Raw genomic sequence first — 28,000 nt, 5'->3', positions numbered from 1 at the left:
ACACTTGCCTTCTCTTTCCCTTTCTGTCCTTCTTTACTGCTTCAGCACGCGGGAAAGCCTTGCTTCGAACACCTCGAGTAATGTGGAAAATAGCAGGCGTCAGAATATGGCTTTGAGTCCAGGACACATTGGCACCAAAAGACCCCCGCCTCCCTACCAGCCCCCCAGCTTCCGTACCATCCGCGAGCCGCCCGCCAACCGCACGGAGAAACAGGCCTCCATCACCAGCGTGTAGTGATGGGGAGGACCGCTAAACTGAACTTCACCAGGACTGTTACAATCTTACAGGCAGGACCTTCTGAGCTCGTGTGACGCTTCAAATAGAGACGCGTTTCAGAAAACGCAGTTCATCATGATTCACTGGAGGTATCTTTCACTTTTTTTTTGATATTTGTAACAAATACTGCTGCAGACAAACACGTCAGTTCATTAGGACTCAATTTACGCTGATCTGCGATCATGTTTGGGATAAAATCCTCGATCAAACTCATTTGTAGGTGTCCTTAATAGCTTAATGTATCCACTACGGGTCTTAACTGTCTTCTGATCCAAACTTGGCTGCGTTGCCTCTGCCTATTCATTCATCGCTGTGTCTAGTGTTTCATTCTGTACGCTCAGGTCCCTCTGAACTCTACTGACTTACTGGCTCATATTTGCTGGCCGTAACTTGAAGGCCACGATAATCTGAACAAGCTCATCTGTCTCCGCTGGAATCGTTTTACTGCATCCTTGTGTATCGTCCACTGTCCTGGGATTTTTTTTTCTTTTCTTTCTGGGATGTTTGTAGTTTATTGAAACTTGACAAAACATACCACCACCAAGGCATTATTTGTTTATAAAAAAAAAATACCAATTTAAATATTACTGGTGCTTTCTCAACGAATGGGCCGTTCTTGAAAAAAAAAAAAAAAGTTGGAATCCATTTTTGTTCCCGATTTTCTCTTTTTAACCAGGTGCTCAACTACTAGACGACACAGAATACACACATTGCTACCTCCACTATTTGTACAGTCGTAGAGGGAGACGAGAGTGACGTCCACCCCCCACCTTAGGTCCGCTGTATTAGACAAACCACTATCAGCTTGCAAACCGTGAATGTACTGCTAGTGCTTTTCAATCACATCTCGATCATAAAGCGTTAGTAACCTACTGTTCTCATACTACTGTAATAGAGCCGAATCTCATTGTAACAGAGAGGAGACTTGTGTAGAGTTTGGAATCATATAGGACCCATATAGAGTGGATAATTTAGAACTTCATATCTCTGATATGTCCAGCCATGTTCAGTTATTTGTTATTTATATATTTATTATTATTATTACTTTTTTCTCAGTTCTTTTAGTACACAAATTCATGGTAAGCATTAGAACAATATTTCACTGATTCTTGAGATGTGGGGCTAAACATGTCAATTTTATCTGGCGAATATTTAAAAAATATAGCCTATATATAGAATATAAAATGTACTACTAATGTAAAAAAAAAGATTAATGTTTATTCAGCAAGAATTCAATTGCTCAAAAGTGACAACAGACATTTATAATATTACAAAACATTTCTATTTCAAATAAGCAGCACAACTTTTTCAATAATGATATTAAAGATACACTATGTAACTTTTTTTTTTGTCTTGTTCAAAATTAACACAATTTAAACGAGTCAAGGATGCACCGATATGGAAATTTTGGCCGATACCTATAATTCTTTATATTTGAAAGCTGATAACCAATACATTTGTCGCTAGATCAAAATTTTCTTATTGGGTCAAAAACGATAACATTTAAAAATGAATATATCGTCCGATACCAATATGGTGACATCGTGCATCCCTAGAGTCAATACATCATCAATCCTTACTGCTTTTTGTCTTGTCCTGGATTGTAAGCCTATTATAAGCGTTTATATTTTAGTCCTGTCAGGATGGTTTTTGCGGGAAACTGCGTACATGCGTCACTTGTCCGTGCGTGTCTTGTCATATCATTAAATAGAGAAGTGTGTGACGCGTGTATGGTGTTGGAGTGGCATAGGTTAGTTGTCACAATGAGTGAGAAAGGTTGAGAAGCTAAATCTCTAACCTCTGGAGGAGAGTCCGCTGGCAAAGAGAGAACGCGACAGAGCTCGTAATAAAACCAGAATAAACATTGGCTTGGCTCTTCGGAGATGGCGAGAACTGAGGGATTTAAAATGTTGTAAAAGTAATGTGGATTTTTATTACTCAACAGGTGAGTATGGCATTTTATTGAACGGATCAATTGCCATATGTAGTTAATTGTAAAGCATTATCTATTGTGAAGGATTATATTCATCCGCAGAGCCGAAGCACAACCAAAATGATGTTCTTCCGCAAAATGCATGCAGTTAACCGCTAGAGGGCCAAAAGTTGCATAGTGTACCTTTAAGAATTAAGAAATGTTTTCCGAGCACCAAATCAGCATATTAGAATGATTTCTGAAGGATAATGTGACTCTGAATTGTAATAATATTACAGTTATTAATGTAGGTAATTATTCTTATTCCCTGACTATAATTTGCCAACTCCATTTTACAGATTGTAATAAAAAATTGTATGGGATAGTTTAAGTCCTATTAGCAACCTAGTAGCAACACCAGAAAAATAAAGTGGCTACTGCAATCAAAACTTGTGTGGTTGTTTTGTCGACAAAATATGGTTATGATAGTGTCATATTTTCTTCAGTCTTAAAGGGATAGTTCACCCAAAAATAAAAATGATGTCATTAATTACTGACCCTCATATCGTTCCAAATCCACAAGACTTTTGTTCATCTTCGGAACACAAATAAAGATCTTTTTGATATACACATATAAATATTTATCAATTCACACATCAGTTGTGGTAAACAGAAGCTCAAGCATGTTCGCTTCACGAAAATGAACCAATGAGGTTTGTTCTCTAAATTTAATCTGTTCATCATATAAAGCGATCAAGTCTCTTCAAAATATTTTTACTAAACCGCTCAATTTATATGGATTCGTTTTACGATCTCTTTATGAACTTTTTGAAGCGTCAAAGTTGTAGTTTCATAGCTGTCAATCAAGGGACAGAAAACTCAGATTTCATTAAAAAATATCCTCATTTGTGTTCCAAAGATGAACGAACTTCTTCAGGGGGTTGCAATGACATGAGGCTGAGTAATTAATGACAGAATTTGCATCCAACTATCCCTTTAAATCTAAATGCTAGATTTATGAATATTTATATTAATTTCAGATATGTATCAAATCTGGACAAATCTACCAAATTGACCTGTGAATGAGTTCTAAATAAATTATTTAAATAGCAACCAAGCCAAAGTGAATGCCTCTGAACATGTGCAAGTTAATACAAAATCATTATTTAATGCATAAACTTTAATGTTCGGTGCCCTGTTTTGTCCCAGTATTCAAGAATCAGTGATTTCTAAGTTTTTTTTAAATAAGTTATGAAATAAGTCTGAACGAATATCTTTTTTCTTTTGTGAAGTGATGTTCACTGCTCCATTTAGTGAACATCTGTCATATTGTACCGGAGTACGAGTCCCCTCATGAGTTCTAGAGGACTGTAAAATGTCACGCTCTCGAATAAATGGATAAACTGCAGCCAGGACTACCTTGTTATACCATTTTTGCACTAATGCCTGTTCTCTGGTGACTGTAAAAAGAAAAAGGAAAAAAATCATCCGAACGGATGTTGTTTATATTGAACATATTTCATACGAAATACTGATAGTCCATGAAATGTCTTCCCTAAACATGATGGATTTCTTATGGTTCTCAATAACATTGTTCCTTATTGTGACATTATGTCATTCTGTAAGAGATGGCTATCTGTCAAGCTAAGTATAAAAACCTACAAGGGGGATTTTTTTTTTTTTTTTTGTAAAGTCTATAATATTTCAAATAAAAATCCCCATTTGTGTAGTTGTGCTGTTAAATGTTTTAGTGTACTAAATCCCTCCCTTGGGGATTGTGTAACTTTTTAAGACAATAAAATAACATGACATGTTTATAATTGTGTAATCTCTGTTGAGGTCAATGCCATGTTCACTTTTTGGTGTCATGTACAGTAAATTGCAAAGCTTGAAAAATAATGTTTACATTGAGGTAAACTACCACAAATGACCACTAGAGAGCGCTCAACAATCTTCAAAGCATGGACCTTATTCCAACTAACATGTATGTGATGTAAAATAATTCCTGCAAGGTTCAGGATTGCATATGGTCAAATTAAGATGTCTGACTTTGGAAAGCAAAGCAAAACAGTTTTATCTTTCTATTTTTTGCTTAGTTTCTGTTTTTATGCTCATTTTAATCATCGAAGACTCAAATGTGCAACAATTCAAGTTCCACTTTTAACTCTGGTGGTATACTGTAGTTCTCTTGCTTCATTTCCTGTTGTTATTGCTTTCATCATGGGTGTTTTGTGCAGTTTTAAATGGCTGAAATTTAAGACTATTTAAGCCTGAATATTTCTCGATTATTGAACTTACAAAAACATGGCAGTTATGACAGCGTGAAGCACAACGGACACATTTGGGAGTTTATTCAGCAATACAGGTTTGTTAATGCATTAGAGATACAGCTGAGAGAACACAAAACCTCAAAGAAATCTTTCATTGTGTGTTTGGAAAAAGCATCAGCAACTTTTTCCCCATGCATCCAAATACTGTATGCTCAAAAATGGTAAAAAGAGCCACGCTTACATTAACGGAATGATCACAATATACTGTGCAAATTCATAGTGTGCAAAATCTGGTTTCCAAGACTAGTAAGCTTAAAAATACTCTGTAAAATGCACTCAGAAGTCTAAAATCCACTGTTGAAAATGGTTAATTGCTAATCTATTCAGCAGGGTTACAAGAGAACATGACACAAGCTCAATAAAGTGTTTTCGGAATTAAATTAAAAGATATATAATTAAATACAGAATAACAAAACTAAAGTAAAGCACAAAATATTTAACTAAATTATCTAAAATCACAACACATTTAATGTTTGTATCAGTAACGTGGTAAACGGTGTGCTGTTATCTTGTCATTTGCTATTTGGTTATTTGCTGTGTCCGTAACATCACTGCACATGAGGATCGGAGGTAATGTGTGTTAAATTCAGCTATACTGAATGGAACGACTGTTGACTAAAGCACATGACCTCAAGAGAAATACTTCACACATTTGAGCTACGGAGAATTACGGAAATACGGAAAATATGTTCAGAATGTGTTTTACACTATTGTGTTCACAGGTTACATGATGAAAAACCTCTGTAAAGAATCATCACATGTTCATAACTGTTGCGAAATGTTTTTGTATCCATGCTCTGTGTGTGTGTGTGTGTGTGTGTGTGTGTGTGTGTGTGTGTGTGTGTCTAATTCACAATTGCAGATGAGCACATCTTGTTGATTCCACACAGTCTGGATCCTCTGTACAGGTAATAGTAACCCTATAAAAGAAGTAAATGAAAGACTTTAACATTTCTGTGATAATAGACTACAGACATACTTTATAAGTTATGAACTGGATCAAAAGTTTTCAAGAATAGTTATGTGATGATTTTGGCAGAAAGTCTACATGGAGTAATGTTATGCTCTAATGGCAAATCTAAAAACACAATTTTTAGATCCTTTTCCATTCATAATTTTCTAACAATCAAACTTAGTTAACATGTTAAAGTGCCCCTATTATGCCATTTTCAAGGTTCTTTATTTTGTTCTGGATGTCTCCAACATTAGGTTTACATGCATCTAAAGTAAAAAAAACACACACTTTATTTTCTCATAATATACACTGCAACATCACCTCTTTTCTCAGTGTTAGAAACGGTTTGATAAAGGAATTCGGTCTCTCTAAACCCAACCTTTCTGAAAGTCTGCTCCAATTGGTCAGATGATCCAGTCTGTTGTGATTGGTCTACCGCTTACAGCGCGTGTCACAAACCAAACGAGACCATATCACCATATCTAAATTTCAGCTCCGGAGCTTCCTCAGCACTTCATACACAATGATACGACCAGTAAAGATGGCGTCAGTTTTACCGTATTAATTCCAGCGCAAGTCCTTATCCTTAATAAGTGCATGTAAAGTGGATTTGCTTTTGCTGCTCAGAAAACTCTTTTCGACATGTCAACAACACGAATCAAACTCTTCCAGTCTCAGCAACAACTGCCGCGTTTGAGGGTCAAAGTAGACGTGGTTCGCGGGCAATGAAGACCATAGGCTGGCATTATGCAAACTTGTTACAAACCTACGTAGGTTTGAGCAGGAAGTAAGACTGGAATTACTGACGACTCGTTTCAGGAAGTTCAGAATCGATTGTAAAAGAAAATAACTTTTATTTATCATGCACTTTGATCCTTAAAGCTTTGCACACTGCAAAGTGTAAAAATATTACACACTGCATGAAAGGTAATATTCGAAAAAGCATAAAGCAATAGGGGCACTTTGTAAATATCAGTAATGTTTTTTCCAGCATCAGTCAAGAATGGAAGTCTACAGAGGCCATGCATTATTAAATGTATCATATAATAATGATCTCTGCTATTTCTTTAATAATACATGGTATGTGCGACTGAGATACAAGCAGAAATGATTTTATTTGCACGTGTGATACTGCACATTCAGGTGATTTTGTTTTTCATACCTGCTCTCCATAGTCCTCTCCCCAGCTGTTCTTGATGGCCCAGAAAGGAACGCCATTACCTGCACACAACAGCAGAAAATTATACTCCGCATCACTGAGCAATACACGACTCTGTTGCCTGGTTCTACATAGCTGTAAATGGTATTATATCAAGGTATTTTGAAATGGTCATTTGCAAAGCCTTGCCGTTAAACGCCTGAATTTCAGATCTGTATCAGTACAAACCATTTAAATCATACACTCATATTGTATATATATACTCACGTTGTCCGTATCCCACAAGCAGCACAGCATGATCAATCATCCAGGGGTTGCAGAAGATTTTTAGAGGATGAGACACTCCCTTTCTGTAAAACTAAAGACATCAACAAAAAGTTTAAAAAGGGCAACTTCAGCAAGTAACCGGGTAAAACAGCATTTTGTTTTTGTAGTACCAGATATCTATGCTCGAGTCTACATTAGCACCAGAAACGTGTGCTTTTAAAAAAAACTGTTTTCTTATAAATTATATACAATGCTGTTGTGTGTGTATATAATTGATGTATGTGTATATATAAATATATATGTTGATATATATACAGATACAATACTGCTTGTCTAGAACATTATTGGGCAATATATTTTCATTACACATTTATGCAAGCTAACAGTAAAACACAAATATATTGTTGATTTGTGTTACCTGCATAGCAAAAGCATTGAGGGCAGCAGACACCGGACCGTTCTCAGCCAGCCAAGCAGCAATACCTACAAGACAGGAGAAGAATCAAGACGTTTTAGATTAAAAGACAAACTCCACATAGTAATAAAAAATAAAAAAAGATTGAGCACTCGCTTGTAAACGTATTGGTTGCAAACGGAAACATCACTGCTAGATGCCGCTGAAAACTCCACATAGCCCCTTTAAACACTGGGTGTGCTATCATTTTCAATGGTACTGTATATTTACATTTAAGAAAGATTAGCTTATAGCTCATATTTCTTTCCAAATGGTCTTGATAAAATACATTTGATATTTTTAATTTCCTGCTTTAATTCCTCTAGTGCAGGTATTTCCATCATCAGTGTTGTTTTAATGTTTTTAATTTAATTTTGTTTATTATTTTCATCTCTCTCACTCACCGTTTTCATCGTTGGGCAGCTCGACAGAGTTGTTAATGTAGGCGGCCACCTTCCCTGTAGAGAAATCACAGCTCTGCTTTTTTCCAGTGTAGCTGTAGTCTGTTTCTGTCTCAAGACCTCCTTTAGGGGTGAAAAAAGCACACTTATTTAGGACATATTTACTCTTACAGATTCCCTGCAAGTTATTTGCCTTCTAGGGAATTTCTTACCAAGCTTCTCGATGGCTTCATACGCATTAGACGGCAGCCCACCTCCACATGCCTGGTCCAGCCCATCACAGTCCACTAATTCTGTTATGTAAAGAGGTGAGAGCAAACAGAGGAATTTAAACTCACATTCAGAATAACTACCTTTCAAAAGTTTGGGGTCGGTAAGATTTGTTTTGAAAGAAGTCTTATGCTCACCAAGGCTGCATTTATTTGATCAAAAAAATACAGTAAAAACAAATTGTGAAATATTACAATTCAAAATACCCGTTTTGTATTGTAATATATTTAAAAATGTAATTCATTCCTGTGATCAAAGCTGAATTTTCAGCATCATTACTCCAGTCTTCAGTGTCACATGATCCTTTAGAAATCATTCTAATACGCTGATTTGCTGCTCAAAACAAACTTCTTACTATGATTATGCTGCTTAATACTTTGTGGAAAACGTGAAAAACGTGAAGAGAAAGTTCAAAAGAACAGCATTTATAATCTTGTCATCACATTATAATTGTCTTTTTCAGTCACTTTTGATCCATTTAATGCATCTGTGCTGAATAAAACAATTAATTTCTTTCAAAACAGAAACCCTACTGACCCCTTTTTGAACGGTAGTGTGGTACAGTATATATTTACCCTGCTCGGAGAGGGAAAGCAGGTCTCCCGTTTTCTTGAACCACTGTCCCTCGATGTTTCCAGTCACCGAAAATGCCCAGCAGGAGCCACACATGCCCTGCAACCGACAGTCAATTAAAACAATTATAATAATAAACCTCATCATTCAAGTTAAACTCTGCAGACATACAAAGCATTCATATTATTTCGCTGATTCACTCATCATTCGTCATATTAATCTTAATTCAATGACCCCTTATCCCATTGTAAAGCACTCTGAGTGTATATTAAAAATCAATTACACCCACTGATTAATTCTAAACGGTTAATGCGAGTTAATCTGGCAGTCATACCTGGTTCTTCACAGAACTGACCGCCCCGTGATCCCTCCAGTCCCAGCTGTCAGGAGCGGCCTTGCTGGACGGGGTCGCTGGCTTCATCTCATTCTTCAAACTCCACTGACTCAGCATTGGGTTCAGGTACATCATTCTGAACTCATCCTCTACACACATCCATATGATTAGTACATTATAGAGAGACTTGCACATGTGTGTGTTTTTGGGACAACAGGAATGCACATCTGAGTTACATCTAAAATGTTGACCTTGTCACTCTAAACTTGGCCACTCCTCACTAATTTATATTTTCCAGAGCAATAAATGATCATCTAAAAATTCATAAACATACCTGTGAGGTCACTGAACTTGGTGACCCCGTACTCAGCTGACCCCTGTTCCAGGGATTGCAGTGTTTGTGCCGTTTTCATATTCTCCTGGAAAATGCGCAAGCGCTTCTCTGCCTCTGTGGAGTTTAGTGGATCAGTGGTTAGTCAAGGGCTTTTAATTGTGTCTGTGCAGTACAAATAGACATGAACTGACATACTAGTATAGAAAACTGATCAGTTTACATTATGGTATCCATGTGATGGGTATTATACATTAATATAACTACAAATCACTTTAATATGACTATTTATGAGTATCTGTTTTATTGCAATCTAAAGTACACTACCGTTTGGGGAGGTAAGATTTGTTAATGCTATTTAAAGTCTCTTCCACACCAAGTACACAAATCTTCCACACCAAATACAGAAAAAACATTAATATTATGAAATATTGTCACAAAATATAACTGTTTTGTATTGTAATATAATATAATGTGATATATTTTAAAATGTATTTTATCACTGTGATGCAAAGCTGAATTTTCAGCATCATTACTCCAGTCTTCAGTGTCACATGATCCATCAGAAATCATTCTAATTATTATGATGATCTGCTGCTCAATACATATTTGTTATTATTAACAATGTTGAAACCCGTTGTGCTGCTTCATATTTTTGTGTAAACCGTGATAGATTTTTCAGGATTTTTTGATGAATAGAAAGTTCGGGAGAACAGAATTTATTTGAAATAGAGATGTTTTGTAATATGATAAATGTCTTTACTGTCACTTTTGATCAATTCAATGCATCCTTGCTGAATAAAATAGTTAATTTCTTTCAACAAAAAAACCTACTGACCCCAAACTTTTGAATGGTAGTTCATATTTGTGTCTTACCTTCTTGGGAGCTGTATGTTCGGTTGTATGTGATTATAAAGTTTTTAAACTGGGTCAAAAGCTCCACAGTTTCCTAAAAACCGCAAACGAAACAAAAGTAATGCATCACGAAAAGCTCACAAAATGTTGAATTAACTGTTGCAAATATTTTATGACATATTTTAAGTGTACATTGCATTACCTTCATGGGTTTGCCATGGGTTAGGGGTACAGATGCAACCTTTTTGAGCTCCTTGGAAACTAAGACATAAACCATATCAAAGTAACTACAAATGCATGTTGGGTAGAAAACCATTAAAAGTGGATGCATGATAAAAATCACTTTATATCCTGTCTTAAAACAAAATAATGAGAATGCATGTCTGTTTTACACCACAGCAGTATATCATGTGATGAAGATGATTTGGACAGATCTGCCATCTGTCCCAGGCTACTGACCCGCAGGCTCGCATTTCTGTTTAAGCAGGGTGGATTTACTTTCCCAGGGAATGTCCCAAACCTCAAACAAACAAACCTCCGTCTGTGGAGAGACAGAGAATGGGTGTGATTTAGGAGAGAGAATGTGCATTGTAAATTTACAAAGGGCAAGTTCAACTTCTGCCAAAGTGGTGCTGTTGCTAATTGTTTTAGTATTTAAATGAACAAAAGCATGGGTCATCATACTGGATTTGTGCTACTGAATGGAATTGGACATTTTGTACATTAAATAAAAATCGCATGCATGCTACCGGTAAAAATGAACCCCAAAAAATCCCATCTTAAATGGGTCATGCAGTGCATTTTGACTATTAAGAGTTTGCCATTACAGACTCTGAGTAGTGACGTTTTATATGGATTAAGGATTAGTGTTTGCTAACCTTCTGTTTGTGGGGCTCTGGGAAAAATTCACAGGTGTCCACAGCGCTCAGCTCTAGGGATTTCTTACACTGAGTGCTTCCAATCTCTACCATAATACTGTACCGTATACCTTTCACCAGCTGTGGAAGACAGAGCAGAAATTAAAGACACGAATCACTCTTTTTGAATAAGGGAATAACTATGGCTCTGTCATATCAAACTTCTATAAAGAAATCTTGATAACACTTCTGATTTGTTAACAACTGTTGACCTAACAATGTGCAATATATTTTTTACAGCAACTGTTGTTATTGTTAGATAATACAAAGGTTCATGTTAGCTTACAGTGTAAGCTATTAACTAATGTTAACAGATATCATTTCTGATGATACAAATGTAGTAAATGTTGAGATTAACTAACTAAGATAAATAAATGCATAATTTGTTAATTCTTTGTTCATGCTAACTAATGCATTTAAGTGTTGATTAAATCGTAATACATTGGTTACATATTTCAATAAAAAAAATTTACTTGATAAAGATTATTTTTTAATACTAATTTATGTAACTAAATACATACATTTGTTGCACACAACAATTATATCACAAACTGCAAGTATTTGTGGTATTTATACAACAGTGGGCTTTAAACGAACTATAAATATACCGTCCTACAAACATTGGTAAATGTTCATAAGTGCGCAGCTTTCCTAGTATCTACTCTGTAATAAATTGCTGCGCAAAAGGCGCGCAGTGTTGTGCTGCTTAAATCCGCTTAACACTGTTATGTATGAGGCCTCTGCGCACGCTCTGCGCTTGTTTACGTCTAATCACATGAATGCGGTAAAAATAACTCCTTATAATAAACTTCATGTCCAGTATCGGAATCGCGAATAATAATAAAAACAAACCATAATAATACAAACAATTATTATATTCTGTCTACAGTTATATTATATGAAGAATTGTATGGTTTTGAATCCGTTAATAACATTGTATAACGTTATTTTATAAATTTTAAACGGATGATTTACAATTTTACCTGTTTGCTGGCCGACAGGATTTTGCTAACACGGCGTATATGCATCGCGTTGGAAGCCATATTATATCGGTCCTCGGCAAATTTCACTGCTTTCATAACCCCTGGGTCTGACTCCGACAGACGGACCGGGGATCCCGGAGCTCCGATAACCGGGCGATCCGTGCCATCTTCTTTACCCAGAACCAAAACGACCAGCACGCAGCAGGCGATGACGGGGTAACCGCGGATAAAGGACATGCTGTCGAGCTCTCGGAACAGAAAGCTGCGGCGTAAAATCAGGTTATTGTTTTGAGAATAAGATCGTCGTAAGCCCGCAGTGTTTTGTTGCTCCACACGTCAGTCTGCGTCTGCGAGCCGCCCCGCACAAAGATGGATGACTGATGATGTGATGCCCCTCTGTGTCGGGGCGGGGCATGTTGCTGAATAATAACAATAATACTAATAGTATTTGTATTATATTATATTGTTGTGTAATTTGTTTTATGTAGTTATGTATATTGTGTGCTGCTACCTTGGCCAGGGCTCACTTGTAAATGAGATATTTATCTCAATGTGATTATTTCCCTGGTTAAATAAAGGTTTTTAAAAAATAAAAATACTAATAATAAATTGTTTGCTTGTGATTATAATAAGACGACAACCATTGATAATAAATTAAACATTTATTTATTTTCAAGATGGTTGGAGGTAACGGTAGTGTTTACAAAAAAAATATATATATATATAAAATATTATATATATATATATATATATATATATATATATATATATATATATATATATATATATATATATAATTTTTTTTATTATCTATATTTCAAATCATGTTTTTTCGATAATTCACATTTCATTAAAAAAAAAAAAAAATTTAATCAGTGCAGTCACCCCCACTAGACGGCGTAGGATCTCAGGAAATATAAAACATTATTTACTGCCCCCTGTTGGTCAATGGATGGATGGGTTCATTAATGGCTGCTTCCATTATCGAAACGAGAAGTTCAGCAACGAAAGCTTTTAGAAAGGAATTTAAACATATAGGTTTCGTATAAATAATCCAAGAAGAATTATACGAAACAAATGTAACAGTAGCCTATATATTAGCTGTATTTGTGAAATATCAAAAAGTGACAAATGGCCTGTCAACCTCGAGGGAGAAGAGGGAGAGGAGGAAGAGGAAACCGAGATGAAGAGGTGGGAGGAGAAGCGATCATTCATTCGTTATGTATAATGCACGCGGGTATTTTGTGACAGTATTTTTGTACTGGTATTTAATGACAGGTTTATGTCAACTGCCCCGTTACTGTGTGGTAAAGTTTTGAAAGTATCTGTGCACTGTAATGATTGTTATATTTCTGTTTTGTATGTCTTTCAGAGCAGAGATATGCGCCTGTCTAAATCTCTAACTTATATATTACGCCATGGTGCCAATAAGATGGGTCTTCAGATGAACTCGGGTGAGAAGTGATATCCAGAAACTATGATTATAACACTCCGTCTGCTTACAAAATTGTTATTAAGTTATTAATTGTGTGGAATGAAGTTCTTGTGGATGATGATTCATGTTAATATTGGACTAGTCTAGACAGCAAATGATTCATTCACTTAGCACATGTTTTGGATTCAGTTTTTTTTTTTTTTTAATCATCCCTGTTGTCTGTCTGTAATTCTTATGTGACCTTGTCCGCAGATGGCTTTGTATTTGTGGAGGAAATTCTCGCACATCAGCAGTTCCGCTCATTTTCATTGGAGGATGTGGAGCGAGTGGTGGCCACCGATGACAAACAGCGATTCAAGCTTTGCAACCACACTGAGGATGGTCGTCTTCAGATACGAGCCAATCAGGGTCACTCAGTGCAAGTCAGTGAGGCTCAGAAGTCATGCAAAGTGTTAATTTAAGATAATACATCTTAAAGAGATATAGAGAAAAATAAAGAGATCACTTTTAGTGAGCACTTGTGAATTTGTACCTCAGTTTTCTGTTCTTAGCTGACAGTGGCACCAGTGTGTGTTCTGCTGCTGTTGTTTATCTGCTTCAAAATACAACTTGTTGGGTGTTCAGAGATGCTCTCCTGCAGACTTCAGTTGTAACAAGTGGTTATTTGAGTTACTGTTGCCTTTCTCTCAGCTGAACCGGTCTGGCCATTCTCCTCTGACCTCTGGCATCAACAAGGCATTTTCACCCACAGAACTGCTGCTCTCTGGATATTTGTCCTTTTTCAGACCATTCTCTGTAAACACTAGACTAGAGATGGCTGTGCGTGAAAATCCCAGTGGATCAGCAGTTTCTGAAATACTCATACCAGCCCGTCTGGCATCAACAACCATGCCATGTTCAAAGTCACTTAAATTACATATCTTCCCCATTCTGATGCTCAGTTTGAACTTCAGCAGATCGTCTTGACCATGTCTACGTAGCTAAATGCATTGAGTTTCTGCCGTGATTAGATGATTAGATATTTGCGTTAACGAGCAGTTAAACAGGTGTACCTATTCAAGTGTATGTATATATAATTGGTGATATACTAATTTAGTTTATACACAGCAAAGTCTGTTAAAAAATAAATAAATGTAATGTATATCTTACAGATTCTTTACATTTAAAAAAAAAAAACATGATGCAAATTGTGTGGTTTATGTATTCATTTAACCTATCCTAGAATGTGTCTCTTCAAGGTTACAGATCTGGAGTTGAGAGAGGTAGCACTTGATGATCCGGACTATCCAAGAGAAGCTGTTCATGGCTCATACATGACACACTGGCCCTCTATACGCAGTCAGGGCCTCAGCAGAATGAACAGAACTCACATACACCTGGCACCTGGGCTACCTGGAGAGGGCAGAGTCATCAGTGGTGAGTGACATGCAGTGCAGATTAGATTCTTTTCTAGGGGTATATATTTAATGTGACTATGTATGTATGTAGGCCTGCATGCATGCACAACAGATTAGGATAGCAGAAAGCAGTCCAGACCAAGATGTGTTTACAGAAGCATGCAATTCACCTTATATGATCAGGTCATTTACAGTTCAATGACCTCTTTTCTGTTTATAGGTATGAGACAGAGTTGTGATTTGGCTGTGTATATCGATGTTGCGAAAGCTATGTCAGGTATTAAGAAATCATTTTTAAAACCAGTATAAAGATAATATACATTTAAGAATTATAGTGCAGAAGTCCTAATGATCACTCTGGTTGGTCTTCAGATGGGATTGAGTTCTTCTGGTCCGAGAACGGTGTGCTGTTGACCCCTGGAGATGCCGCTGGGTTTTTAGCGCCACGCTATTTCTCTCGAGCACAAACACTAAAACCCTCACGTGAGTCACTTCCACAGCCAGATCATAAACTTACTTCACTCCTAGAGACAGATTCATTTTCTTTCCATGTACTGTATTTCAATAAAAATGTTGCTTACAATATATGCATCTGATATTTTACAGTGCATATTGGTGATTTTTTTTCTTTCTTACAGCTTGTGAAATTGAACTACATTAGCTGTTGGAGAAGATCTCTTTCTGACTAAAACCCAAAATTGGATATGTTCATTCGACCTATCTAAATAAAAACAACAAAATGTTTAATTTGCACAATAACTACATTATTTATTATCAGGGTTGATTAGACCCCAGAATCAATAGAAATAAGACTGGATTCTGATCAAATGAACAACACCCACAGATGACTTTGGAAAGGATTCATGGGAAGACATGTACATGTTGGTCTTTTTATTAACTGCTGTGCAGTTGAACAATGGTTAGCGAATATGCTCATGTTAGTTTGAGTCATGATGTTCATGCAGGAAATTAACAATTAAGGGAATAGTGTTGGTGCACTGTTAGAATTAATTCATTGAAATACGCTATTTATTATGTATTTTTAGCTTATTTTTTTTCAGGTACACAGCCTGTCTTGTAATCTCCAAACAAGGACACAATTCTAGCTTAAAAATTTCCTGGACTACATACTGTATCTTTAATATATTATGGAGAGTAGCATATCTGATAGGTTGTGTGATGTTTTGCATACAAATTGTCAAGTGACATCCTTAAGCCTGTTTTTTTATTAGTGGGGCAGTTTCCCCCCCACTGGATATTTGTCAAAAAATAGAATATCTAAATACACTGACCTCAAGATAGAGATGTGTCATGTTACTGCAGGGGGATTTCCGCAAGCATATTTATCTACATTGCGTTAGACCGAGACCAATAACAGGCAAAGATGTTTTTTATTAAATGCTTTTGTGTTGTCTTATTAAAATTTCTACACTGTAAAAAATTATATGATCAATAAGTTATGAGAAACTATGTATTTACATTGCTTTAACTCAACAAAATAAGTTAAGCAATTTATATGTTATACAAGTTTCAACTCAATTTTATAAGTCAGTTTAATGTAATTTAAGTTGAAATTAATTAAACATCCAAGTTGATTATACTTTTTTTTTAATTTTTTTATACAATGTACAGTTTTCTGTGAACTAGAGTTATGCTGGCTTTCAGTTGACTTTTCAGACACAACTACTAGAAATTGCTGCTTAACGAAACTATTTCTATTCTAACCAAGTTTTGTAAAAGCTCACAACCATTCAGTCAAAGATATTAAATGTCAAGTGGCTTCATGAGATGCAAGTCTCTAGCTTTAATGCATGGTCATTGAGAATTGTGTTTTGACTGTCCATCAGCTGATCAAAGACCTATTCTTGGTACTGTCAAGCTGCTGTGCTTTTGGATTTCTATCAGTAGTGTTGTGTGAACGCTAAATCCCTGCATTGCAGAAGTCCTCCGCATTCTTTCACTGTAAGGTGGTGGACTAGTTTTTAACCACATGAAACAAATATACTTTGATGCTCTGAACAATAGGCACAAGTTCAAGTGGTCACTAGGTTAAATCACTGATGTTTAATGCATTTTTTTTTTACTTGTAAATAATCTTGAATTGCCAGCATTTTTAAGATCAAAGCAATTATTTATGCTGTATTTAAATTTTATAAGGCTCTTTAGATGAAAGTGTCTGCTAATCAAATAGATGTAAATGTAAGGAATAGTTTTTAAGAGCTGTATGTTGCAATCTAATACTTTAGAAAGTTTAGTTGGTGTATATTTTGTAAAGTTGCCATTTTGTGTCGTCTGTGTGTCTCTAGGCAGCCTCTCAAAGCAAAGTTTCCCCTAATAGAAGAGGTCTAAAATTAGTGAGCCTCTATGACTGTCTTGGCCTAGTGTGTCAAATTCCTTTCACAGACTCTGTCTATTCCATTGCAGCACCTGCTCCAAGCTGTAACACCCTATTAAGCTTGGCAGAGACATGCACCTATGTCCAAGCATGATTAAAAAAGCTTCAGGTCAGGTTCGTGTCCTTTTTCTGTGCATGCATGCTTATGTTTCTTAAAAAAAAAAATTGGTGTCAATTAATGTTTGAAATAGCCAGGCTCCGTGAGCTCAGACAGGGCTAACGGTACAGGAGTCGTAGCATTTTTGGGGGGCTTAGCTTGAGGGGCTGGACATATCTGTGGACTGAGTGGCCTGTTACGATGAAGTGTCGGTTTGGCACTCGGAAAACTGGATCCCCCTGTTGGAGCCTCATTCACTGCTCATGGTACAGTGCATAACTGTCCCCTGTAGATGTTCTCTGGAGGGGCTGTTCCATTCAAACTTGTCATATGGACAGAAAACATCAGAAAAAGGCAAGTATCATATCTGATGACGTTTATGTGAACTTTGATATCTGCATGTATGTTGTAACATGTTTCACCTTACAAAGTTACTGTATATATTTTTCCATCCGTTTGCATGAGGTATGTTTGTGAGTAGTTATAAGAGTAATCCTCTAATCTGAATAGTAATACTGTTTACTATTAATAAGCAGACTTTTGTATGTGCAAAGTAACTATATAGTACAACCCTTTAGAGTAAAAGTTAATTTTACAAGTAACAAGACTGTTTCTTTTGATGTTTCAGGTATGAAAACATTCAACAACTGCTAAATGACCAGTTCAGGCATTTATAAATGGCTCAAGTGTGACAACCCAATGCCTGTGCTATCTGAAGTGAAGAAATGGAGCGCTGGGTTCTAGAGGGAGACAGCTACTCTTTCCTTCGCAGTGCTCCACAAACGTTCAACCTGCAGAGTCGTGAAGGGCCAAATCGTGTGGAGATTTTTGACATCACTTCAATCCCCAACCATCATAATGCTATATCTGAAACAACCTGCCTATGTGACATTTTTGGGGATGACGGCGAATCACCATCACTTTCCAGTAGCCCAGCCTCTGTGACATTTGTCAGAAGAGAAGTGGATCAGCCTTTTCCAGCAGATGATGCCAATGACTCTTCAGGATCTTATCACACTGCCAATGGATCTGACTTAAGCGACAACATTGACGTCCCTTACAACACACCTTCTCCCAAAAATATACTGGATTTTTCCACATGGGAGACCAGGGAATCACATCCACATTCAGATGAATTAAACATCTTATCTGATTCTAAAAATGGACTTAACCCACTTGATTACACACCACCTGCAACCAAAGTGAATGTTAATGACCTTTCACATACTGGGAACATTTGGAAAGAACCTCAAGTGTCAGTGAGTGCTGCCCCAGTGAATGAAAAGAAATGTACAAATGCTTCTGAACCACAGGACATGGATTCAACACCAGCTATAAATCAGATTATTCCAGAAAAGGGTCTTTCTAATCCTACATCTTGCCCTTTAGAGGAGAAAGAACCTGCCACTTTTGAGCAAGAAGAATTTATTACAGCACCTCAACATACAAGTACAAGCCCATTTTTAGATAAACAAGACTGCATACCTATATTTGAGTCTACTAACTGTGAACCCTTGGCAGAATCTCCACTTGAACAAAATAATGTGGTGTCTTCTGAGAGCAATGAAAATATTAACTATCCACAAGAGGAATACGTTCTACTTGCACAAAGGATGATTATCAGTGGCTCTGCGTCAGAACTGTCAAAGACTTCTCCAACAGACTGCCGTCCTATTCAGGAAATGTCTATTCCACCGGAAAACAGAGATATTAATATCCTACCCATACCCAGTGTCATGCCAGAGCTCAGATTAACCTCCATCTCCCCTGTAAGCAGGGAAATTAGCTCGACACCTGCATCCACAAGTAGATCTTCACCTGAGTTGCTGAATTTGTGCTCAACTCAAGTGGGGAACACATCAGAGTTTCCAGACTTGAAGGACACTTATGGTGCATCTTCAGTATCTAAATCTACCAGTGATAATGTAGAAATAGATTCCCTATCTGTGTCTGCAATTTCCACTGAATCAAGAGGACAGGTGTGCTCATCCATAGATGGCAGAGAAAGTCTGGAATCACCTGAGATCAATGAAACCTGCTCTTCTCCTGATCTCTCAGCACCTGCTTACTCACCAGAACCAGTAATAATTCACTCACATGTGGGTTACTCTATCAGCCCTTCACCTACAAATGAGAGAATGATTTCTTCAACTGAACCTGAAGCCTCACCATCCTCCCCTGTAAGTACAAGGATTGACTACAGGGATATCTCATCTCCTGATCACTCAGAGCCAGCTAACATTCACTCATCTCTGGGTTACACCATCAGCCCATCACCTACAAATGAGAGAATAATTTCTTCAACTGAACCTGAAGCCTCACCATCCTCCCCTGTAAGTACAAGGATTAACTACAGGGATATCTCATCTCCTGATCACTCAGAGCCAGCTAACATTCACTCATCTCTGGGTTACACCATCAGCCCATCACCTACAAATGAGAGAATAATTTCTTCAACTGAACCTGAAGCCTCACCATCCTATCCTGTAAGCACAAATATTGACTACAGAGATATCTGCTCCTCTACTGATCACTCAGAACCAGTAAACATTCACTCTTCTCTGGGTTACACCAGCAGTCCATCACCTACAAATGAGATAATAATTTATTCAACTGAACCTGAAGCCTCACCATCCTCCCCTGTAAGCACAAATATTGACTACAGAGATATCTGCTCCTCTCCTGATCACTCAGAACCAGTAAACATTCACTCTTCTCTGGATTATACCATCAGTCCATCACCTACAAATGAGAGAATAATTTCTTCAACTGAACCTGAAGCCTCACCATCCTCCCCTGTAAGCACAAATATTGACTACAGAGATATCTGCTCCTCTCCTGATCACTCAGAACCAGTAAACATTCACTCTTCTCTGGGTTACACCATCAGTCCATCACCTACAAATGAGAAAGCGGTTTATTCAACTAAAACTGAAGCCTCAACATCTTCCCTCTGCTGTCATGCTGATATCTACTCCTCTTCTGATCACTCCGTTCCAGCTCACTCATCAGAACCGATGGGTTATACCATCAGACAGTCACCTACAAATGAGAGAATGGTTTATTCAACAGAACCTGATGACCTGCCATCCACCCCTGCCATCACAGAAAATGACTACAGAGCAACACCAACATGCACTAGAGATTCCACGCCTGCGTTAAGTAGCATTACCTCCACTCCAAACAGCAGAGAACACTACCTTACACCAGAGCCCATTTTCCCAACCCCTTCACTAGAATTGAGATCAGTCAGCTGCTCACCTGAAATCAAAACAATATCTTATAGCGTTCTGCCACAAAATACAAAATACCCTGTGATTGGAGGCATCACATATAATGTTTCACCAAATGAAGATTTAGAACAGTCACGTGTGGTAGAGCCAACTCTCTGTGGCAACTCTACTGAAACTTCCAACTCTCTTTTTGAAAATGAAACCTCTGTCTCACCTACCTCAAGGAACTTTTTGTCAACACCAAAGAGTAGATCAAGGCCCTCATCAACTGCATTAGACCATATCAGGGACACAGCAATATCCCCTGATCTCCAAACCGAGCCTTCCATCCCTCTTGAAAAAGCAGAAAATCTGTCTTTACCCATAATCTTTAAGGGAATGAATCCTCAATCTCCTAACCCAATAGACAGCGATAATTTTAATGGCGTTGCTGACACAGAGACCTTTAAAAGCAGTTCATCTGTCCCAGATGAATGTGCAGGTGGTGGGCCACAAATTCTTAGCCAAATGCAGATCTTGCAAGATTCACCATCAAAACCTTCAGGTTATGGATCGTCCACAGTAAAAATGGAGCAACATCAGGAAATTTTCACTGACAACACAACAGATTTAACTGTCTGTGGAATGCCAGCTTCTCTGAGTCCATGGGCCTCATCTGTGCCAATACCAGGGACATCTGTAGAAAAGAAACAATGCCATATTGAGGTTTATGATAGCAACAAGGGAACAGAAATGTTGGGAAATTATTGCCCAAGCAGTGACAAGAGGCAAAGCCAAATGCCTGTAGCATTAAGAGAAAGTCCAGGGGTTATCAGTAGGGACAGTGGTGATAAATTTGACAGGCAGCCATGCAGGGAAAAGGAGGAGAGTGGAAAGAGGGAGGGAGAGGGGGAGGAGACTATGAAAGATAGTAGTAACAGAGGGCAACAGGTTGAGCTGTCATTCAGTGCCAGGAATAGAAAAGGGCCCGCAGGCCACAGCCCAGCACTCTCAAGTCGAGACCCAAAGTCGGGAATTCCAGCTCGCTGTTATTTTGAGTCGCACCCAACAACTCTGCAGCAACAGAGTCCTCTCAGAGCTAAGGGCTCACAACAAGAGAACAAGGGTGGCGCCAGGAGGCTCCAATCAACTGCCCGAGGTAAACACAGCAGTGCAGGCTTTCTTTCTCCTGAGTATACTGGTGAGAACTCCAGCATGGGAAGTGAGTTAGATGAAGCAGATAATGAAGTAAAATGGTTTACAGATCTGGCTTTCAGAAGTCTGTCTAGCCCTCAGGTGGATTATTTGGATGTGTACAATTCAAGCCACAGGTCATCAACAAATGTTTCTCAGCAATCGACCGTAGACAGCCCTGGTGCTGTTGCATGGATGACCTACGCAGACTTGCGTGGCTCAGCGTTACATGAAAATGATGGCTCATCTTTTCTACCCCGTGACAGCCTGGACCCAAACAAACACTTTGAAATGGGGAGTTTTGAGTGTGTGGATGTTGCTGTAGAGAGCAAAGAAGAGTTCAATAGAGGAAAGAAGACAGTACCTAAAAGGCAGATACAGCTGTTAAGGCGGAACACAGATGAAACAAAACATAAAAGAAACTCTGAAAATGTTTTGAATTCACCCTCAACAAGTAGGCACTCACAAAACAACCTTGTTCGCCAACATAGCACACCAGCTTTTGTGAAAGAAGAGGTTGTCAAGGAGGTACCAGATTCACCACAAAATGACAGGAAAAGGACATTGCAGAAGTCTGTGTCTTTAGATGATTGCTCCCCTAAGACACAAATGGCATCTTGCATTATCAAGAGCGTGTTGTCAAAGAAAATGCAAGATGCGCAGAAAGACTCACCAAAAAGTGCAGACCCAAGTCCATCTGGAGATAAAAACAAACTTTCTCATATCAGCCCCAGCTCTTTTGATGATGTAGCAAGTGACATGGAAAGGCATAGTTTAAGCTCTAGCCAGCAATTTGAATGTACTTTTTTATCTAAAGATTTAGCTGTTGAAGAGGAGAGATCTTCACATCGTCAGCTGAAAAAGTGTGCCCCAAAAGTTCCTCCAAAGCCATTCTTAAGACCTGCGTTCTTTAACACTGGGGAAGCTCAGGTTGCTGGCAACATTACAAGGGAAGAAAAAAAGCCTATAGTGGCCCTTACATCAGTTGAAGACAAAATGCATGTGAAACAAAACCGCAAGAGTAATTGGAAGGAGGGAGGAGGTGGCAACCTTGGAGAGAAGTACAATGGTGACTCAGCAAATGCCAGTGTCAGAAACACAAGTCCTGCTGTTGCCACTCCAACAATAAGCATGCAGAGCAAAATGACAAGCAGAGAGACAAAGCGCCAGATGACACCAGAAAACCAGGAACAACTGGCTGGAAAGAGTGTATTTATGTCAAAAACTCCAGAAATAACTTTGAAACCTTCATCTAACAAAGGGAAAATGACATCTTCTCTGAAAGTGTCTCTATCCCCTGACATAGAACATTCCAGAGAAACATCTGAATCTCAGTCAATGGAGAATGCTGCAGAAGATATGAGCATCAAATCTAGTCAAAAAGTCATAGAGACAGAAGAAAATGATGAAATGAACAAAAAATATGTTATACATAAAGTTAGGGATGTAAGGAAGTTAGTAAAAAACACATACAACCTCTCTTTCAAGGCGTCAAATTCAAATTCTACTGAAGACACAGTCATTCAAGAGAAGAAACAGCAGCTGCCACAAACTACTCCAGCCTTACACATTGAATGTAAAGCCATCAGTTGGAAGGACAAACAAACATCGGGTAGCAAAACTGAGCACTGTCATGTTGAAAAACAGCCTGTTGACATATCAAAAATATCACAACCATTAGTGGGTATAGATACAAGAAGAGATGCTGACATCCCTAAAATAACATCCAAAGCTTCTTTGCCAAAGACTGAGTCACTACAAAAAGTATCAGAATCTCATTCTTCAATCATAAGTGGATTACCTGAATCGGATAGTACCACTAAGAGGTCTTATACTCACTGTGATCAGAGTACTAAAATGCCGCCTAGACCCCCCAGTAAGGAGCGGGAAATTTCTGCATTAGTGGTTCTGCCGGATGGCACATCCAAATCAAAGACCTTTGATCTTTCAATCCCTGACTCAACTCAAATGGAAGCTACAAGCAACAGCCACTCTGTTTCCATGCTATTGAAAGAGAAAGGGATGCAGGCTGATATCGGAGTTTGTGATGTTCTTACAGAAGGTGCAAGTGCTACAGCTAAACATGTCAACAGGCTTGAGGTACCTGTACAGGCCTGTTTATCAGAAGGATTTTCTAGTGAAGCACAAGTAAAGGCAGAAAATACAGCATTGCCATGCAGTCCAACAGCTCTTGTCAACAATTCCTCAAGGACATCCCGACAAACTGAAAGTCCCAAGGAAACTTGGGAATCATCAAAGGAACAAGAAAAGAAGAAAATAACTGCCACCACAACTATGACACAAAATCCAACTTATCTAGCAACATCTGACAAGCCAGAGGTGAGGTCTTTTTCAAGTAGTACAAAAAATAATGCCACACCAGTGAATGCATCAAAAGAGATTGAGTTACCCATACAAGTGAGGTCAATATCGACTGATAGGCTAAAGCCATTTGTACCACAAAAACCCAGCTATAAACAGTCATTTGCAGAAATTAGGTCACTGTCAAGTGATACACCGAAAGCAGATGCTCAACCATCACCTGCTATTAAGCATCAAACCAGATTAAGTGGTGAATCAAAGAAAAATGAAACACCAACCGTGATACACAAGGATCAAACAAACGATGCTTCATTAAGAGATACAAAAAGACTGGCTGTATCAAGCAACAAACCACCACCCATCCCAGTCACAACAACTCCAAATACTGTGCAGAAATCCACCACGATGACATTGACCAGTCTGGATCAACAGCAATCTTCTGCTTTCTTTCAAACCACCAGCACTTGCCAGCAGCAGACCCCATCATTCAGTCAAGACCATTCAATATTAGATAGTTCCTTTGCTTCTAACTCATCAGGAGCACAAGCCCTTGGCCACACACAATCTGTGACAAGAGGATCATCTAATAATCGTTTTCACACAGATGACTATCTTTTCTATGCTTCAGATGATCCCCCCAGCTATGATGAGCGAGAGAGTTTCAGCCCGCTACGGCTGTCAGACTTGCCCCCACAAAGGTCATGCAGGTATCATCCATCCACTAAGCAATCTCCATGCTCCTGCACACTAAGTTCCCACTCACATCAAGGACATCCCCACCACAGTCCACAAGAACGGGTACCAGCAGCCTCTCGGTCTCCAGGCCAGGTCCATACCTGTCCGGGAGCTCCTCCGCAAGCTCAAGTTCGTCCTCAACAGTGCAGACCCGATGCTCTACCAGTCTCCAATACCACAATACCCCACGGCTCAGCTTTGATTCAGCCTCTACACAACCCACGAGCTTTTCCTGTTTCAAACTCCCAGTCCTACTGTGATGACCAACCACCAACTTCTGGGTTGCATTCAGATAGACGCCCAGCTAATCATCCTTCACCTCAAGCAGCAGCTTCTGCTCCCTATCACGAGTACTCTCATTCAGCTAACATGTCTACTCTGGATCCTAGGCCTCAGTTGTTTAATCCCCAAGATTTGCCACCATCTTTTGCTCATGATTACACAAATGAAGGCCCGGGTGGAGCCAGTGTATTGTATCCAGAGAGTGCAAGTGGGCTCAGCTGTGGCCAAGGTCCTCGTCGTGTTCTTCTTGATCCCGAGACTGGTAAATACTTCTACATTGAGGTACCAATGCAGCCTCTCAGAAAAATGCTGTTTGATCCTGAATTGGGCCAGTATGTGGAAGTTCTCATACCGCAGCAGGCAATGTCCCACTCAGGCCTGTATCCACCAGCTGCACCACCCTACTCCTCTTTGCACAGTCCTGGGTTGTTTGCACCACAGTACCTACCTTATGCAATGCCATCTTATCCAGCAATCCCAGGCAGTGCCCAACAAGCTCGCCATCCAGAGCCTCCTCCTGTCCCCACCACGCTTCACCAGACTTCCTTAAGGTATGGAAGCCCTGCGAGCCAGATGCCAAAAAATGAACCCAAAGGCCACTCATTGCTGGATCAAAGCTATCTTGAGAGCATATATTATATCCCCACTGGGATGAATGCAAGCCCAAATTCAACCCCTTCAGACTGCTACCACAAGGCACCTTCAAGCATGCCTCCTTCAGGGGGAAGAAGAGCATGAAACAACAATAGAGACATGTGGTCTGTTTACGTTTGGAATCTGTTATAGTTTTTAATTTAAGCTGGATTTTAGAAGTCAACATTTCTAGTCAACAGTTGTAAGACAGTATTAATGTTGTCTATTCTCGTTTTATTTAAACCATTACTGTAAAACACAATATGTTAACTTGTTAAAAAAGACCCAAAACAGCTTTGCTGTTTTCTTGACAAATATGGTTGTTGTTCTCATCATAGTTGTCATTATCTGATGTTATTTCACTGAATTGTTTGTACAGCACCCAAGTCCTAGACCTTTCTCGCAAAGGCCAATCTTATGCAATGGTAGGCCTTATCTTTCAATAGCTTTCATGATTCAATCAATGCCTTTGAAACCCCTTAATAGTTCATTTCTAAAGGGATTTGTTGTTACAGCTATAATAATGTGTGTGGCATTTCACTTCTAAGTTAAGTGATATATGACATAACTTATAATTGTGCTAAGCCTTTGATGTGCACTGGGATGTGCAAGTAAATGCTGTACATTTAGGTGGATGAACAAGATCCACCAGTTCACTGGTATATAAATCACATATTTTCTATCATCAAAGGATTGCCATTTACTATTTTTTACACATGTATACCCCCCATTAAAAATAACTGTCTGAAAAATCCATGTCTCAGATTTTTCTCATTAAATTATGTTAACTGCCATATATGTGAGCTATTTGAGTAACAGTCCAGAGGTAAAAGGAGTTTCCAAGTTTGGGAGAACCACACTTGCCAGCCACAACATGCACAATAGAAGAGGACTCGCCTTGAATATAGGGCCACTGCTGGGCTGTTTTTATCTCAGGATGACATCTAGTGGACAAGGTCGAACATCCGTGTTTATCATTCTTATGCTTTTTTTCACGAATGTGAATCATGTGTATGATTTGAGGAAGAAACAAATATTGGCATCATGATATAACCATTCCAAGAATCAATCAAAATTCAGCTAAATGCAGATGTGTATAAATAATATGCCCCCCTCCCCCTCTTTTTTCTTAAAATAAAATACATTTCCATTACCTCTGGGATCATTTTGTCAGCTGAATAAAACAAGAAGCATGTGTTGACTGGGGTGATTTATTCTGGGTGTTTCTTTTATTCTGGGTGTTATTTTTATTTGGGTGTTTCAACATGGCTGATGTGACATAATGGACCACCATGGTCTTAGCTGTGACGTTTTGTGAAAATGTTTCCACTTATTCAAGCAAACAGTTCAGTCTTCTCCCTTCCCTCAAACTCCAGCCGCACCCATAAATGACTGCATTTGATTTCCTGACCTGTCTGATCACACTGTAAGAAAGGATGATGGAAGTGTCTGAGTGTGGGCGGACAGCTTTGTGGGGGAGCGGGCCTTACCCCTGTTTGTGGGGTGTTTGACTGAAAACAAAGACATTCAAGTCTGTCTATGACTTCATTCAGGATCCTCTGAGCAGACAGCCAAGGGAGTAGAGTGGAAATAAAAACAAGAGTGTCTTTGCCATAAATGTGTCCTTGTGTATTGAATGGTGAGTCAACTGAAGAACCTATAGATGCAACCACTTAATATAAAAGTTTACATTATGTTAGGGAAATATATTTAGACACATATTATTAGAAATATAGTTATTAGAAATATATTGACTGGCTCACCGTAAATAAAAGTTAGGCAAAATTCAGAATTAAAGAATTGTTTAGATTTCAACTTCGAGTTGAAATTTGGCCAAATTCCATAATGAAGTGAAATTTATTGAATAACAATTCAGATCAATTCAACAGGGAATGGGAAAATATGTGTTCTTTCACCCTGCTCTATACATTTACAGAATATTATGGAGCATGCACATGACATCCAGGGAATGTTTTTTTTTTACTGTGCGCACTAATATTATATAGTGTGCACTATTTACTTTTTATTGTCATGTGTGGGGCTCCACAGCACATAAAGAAGCATTATGTAATTTAAATACAAATACAATCCTATGGATGACATTTCAAACAAATCTTTTTGTCTAAAACCTTCAATAATATTTTTTACTTTGACATAAAACTTTGTCATGCAATAAATCAATCTTGACAAACTACAATTTCAATTATATGAATTTCATTCTGATTTGACTTCCTGAATTTAAAATGTATAGATAAATGGACATGAAATACTAAATTATTT

At 38.3% G+C, this 28,000-nt stretch overlaps 4 protein-coding genes across 6 annotated transcripts in view; 3 read left to right on the top strand and 1 right to left on the bottom strand.

The window, feature by feature from the left end:
- The window catches only part of stox2b (storkhead box 2b), a 73,361-nt gene extending 72,465 nt beyond the window's left edge, over positions 1-896 (top strand). For all 3 annotated transcript variants that reach the window (XM_079631348.1, XM_079631349.1, XM_079631350.1), the window contains exon 4: positions 46-896. In XM_079631348.1, coding sequence (XP_079487474.1) covers positions 46-235 — 190 coding nt within the window. In that variant the 3' untranslated portion in view covers positions 236-896. The remainder of the gene's footprint in view (positions 1-45) is intronic.
- A 4,421-nt stretch (positions 897-5,317) lies between these two features.
- On the bottom strand, positions 5,318-12,431 carry ctsf (cathepsin F). Its single transcript, XM_079631351.1, has 14 exons — positions 12,019-12,431; positions 10,997-11,116; positions 10,578-10,659; positions 10,321-10,379; positions 10,140-10,212; positions 9,267-9,380; positions 8,933-9,081; positions 8,601-8,697; positions 7,968-8,048; positions 7,759-7,878; positions 7,319-7,383; positions 6,901-6,991; positions 6,637-6,695; positions 5,318-5,439 (listed from the first exon to the last, which is right to left on the bottom strand). Exons 1-14 carry the CDS (start codon positions 12,253-12,255, stop codon positions 5,365-5,367), a joined length of 1,422 nt encoding a protein of 473 aa, XP_079487477.1. The 5' UTR covers positions 12,256-12,431; the 3' UTR covers positions 5,318-5,364.
- Positions 12,432-12,917: 486 nt separating this feature from the next.
- On the top strand, positions 12,918-17,130 carry trpt1 (tRNA phosphotransferase 1). The gene is made up of 7 exons (XM_079631347.1): positions 12,918-13,209; positions 13,391-13,472; positions 13,706-13,875; positions 14,692-14,869; positions 15,071-15,127; positions 15,223-15,333; positions 15,489-17,130. Exons 1-7 carry the CDS (start codon positions 13,150-13,152, stop codon positions 15,509-15,511), a joined length of 681 nt encoding a protein of 226 aa, XP_079487473.1. The 5' UTR covers positions 12,918-13,149; the 3' UTR covers positions 15,512-17,130.
- LOC307008517 (uncharacterized protein) lies at positions 17,106-26,461 on the top strand. The gene is made up of 2 exons (XM_079631346.1): positions 17,106-17,696; positions 17,971-26,461. The coding sequence occupies exon 2, from the start codon at positions 18,068-18,070 to the stop codon at positions 25,823-25,825; it is 7,758 nt and encodes a 2,585-aa protein (XP_079487472.1). The 5' UTR covers positions 17,106-17,696; positions 17,971-18,067; the 3' UTR covers positions 25,826-26,461.
- Positions 26,462-28,000: the final 1,539 nt, after the last annotated feature.

Source organism: Phoxinus phoxinus (genome assembly GCF_949152265.1).
Source record: "Phoxinus phoxinus genome assembly, chromosome: 12".
Lineage (NCBI taxonomy): Eukaryota > Metazoa > Chordata > Actinopteri > Cypriniformes > Leuciscidae > Phoxinus > Phoxinus phoxinus.
This window is presented reverse-complemented; position numbering and strand designations above follow the sequence as displayed.

Bases quoted from the DNA above. Each gene is read 5' to 3' on its own strand.
- ctsf (XM_079631351.1), bottom strand. From the start codon at position 12,255: ATGTCCTTTATCCGCGGTTACCCCGTCATCGCCTGCTGCGTGCTGGTC. The intron at 7,384-7,758 runs GTGAGTGAGAGA...CCTGTCTTGTAG, and splicing joins GCTGCCCAACGATGAAAACG to GTATTGCTGCTTGGCTGGCT. The intron at 6,696-6,900 runs GTGAGTATATAT...TGTTGTGTGCAG, and splicing joins GCTTGTGGGATACGGACAAC to GTAATGGCGTTCCTTTCTGG.
- trpt1 (XM_079631347.1), top strand. From the start codon at position 13,150: ATGGCCTGTCAACCTCGAGGGAGAAGAGGGAGAGGAGGAAGAGGAAAC. The intron at 15,128-15,222 runs GTATTAAGAAAT...GTTGGTCTTCAG, and splicing joins TGTTGCGAAAGCTATGTCAG to ATGGGATTGAGTTCTTCTGG. The intron at 15,334-15,488 runs GTGAGTCACTTC...TCTTTCTTACAG, and splicing joins ACAAACACTAAAACCCTCAC to CTTGTGAAATTGAACTACAT.
- LOC307008517 (XM_079631346.1), top strand. From the start codon at position 18,068: ATGGAGCGCTGGGTTCTAGAGGGAGACAGCTACTCTTTCCTTCGCAGT.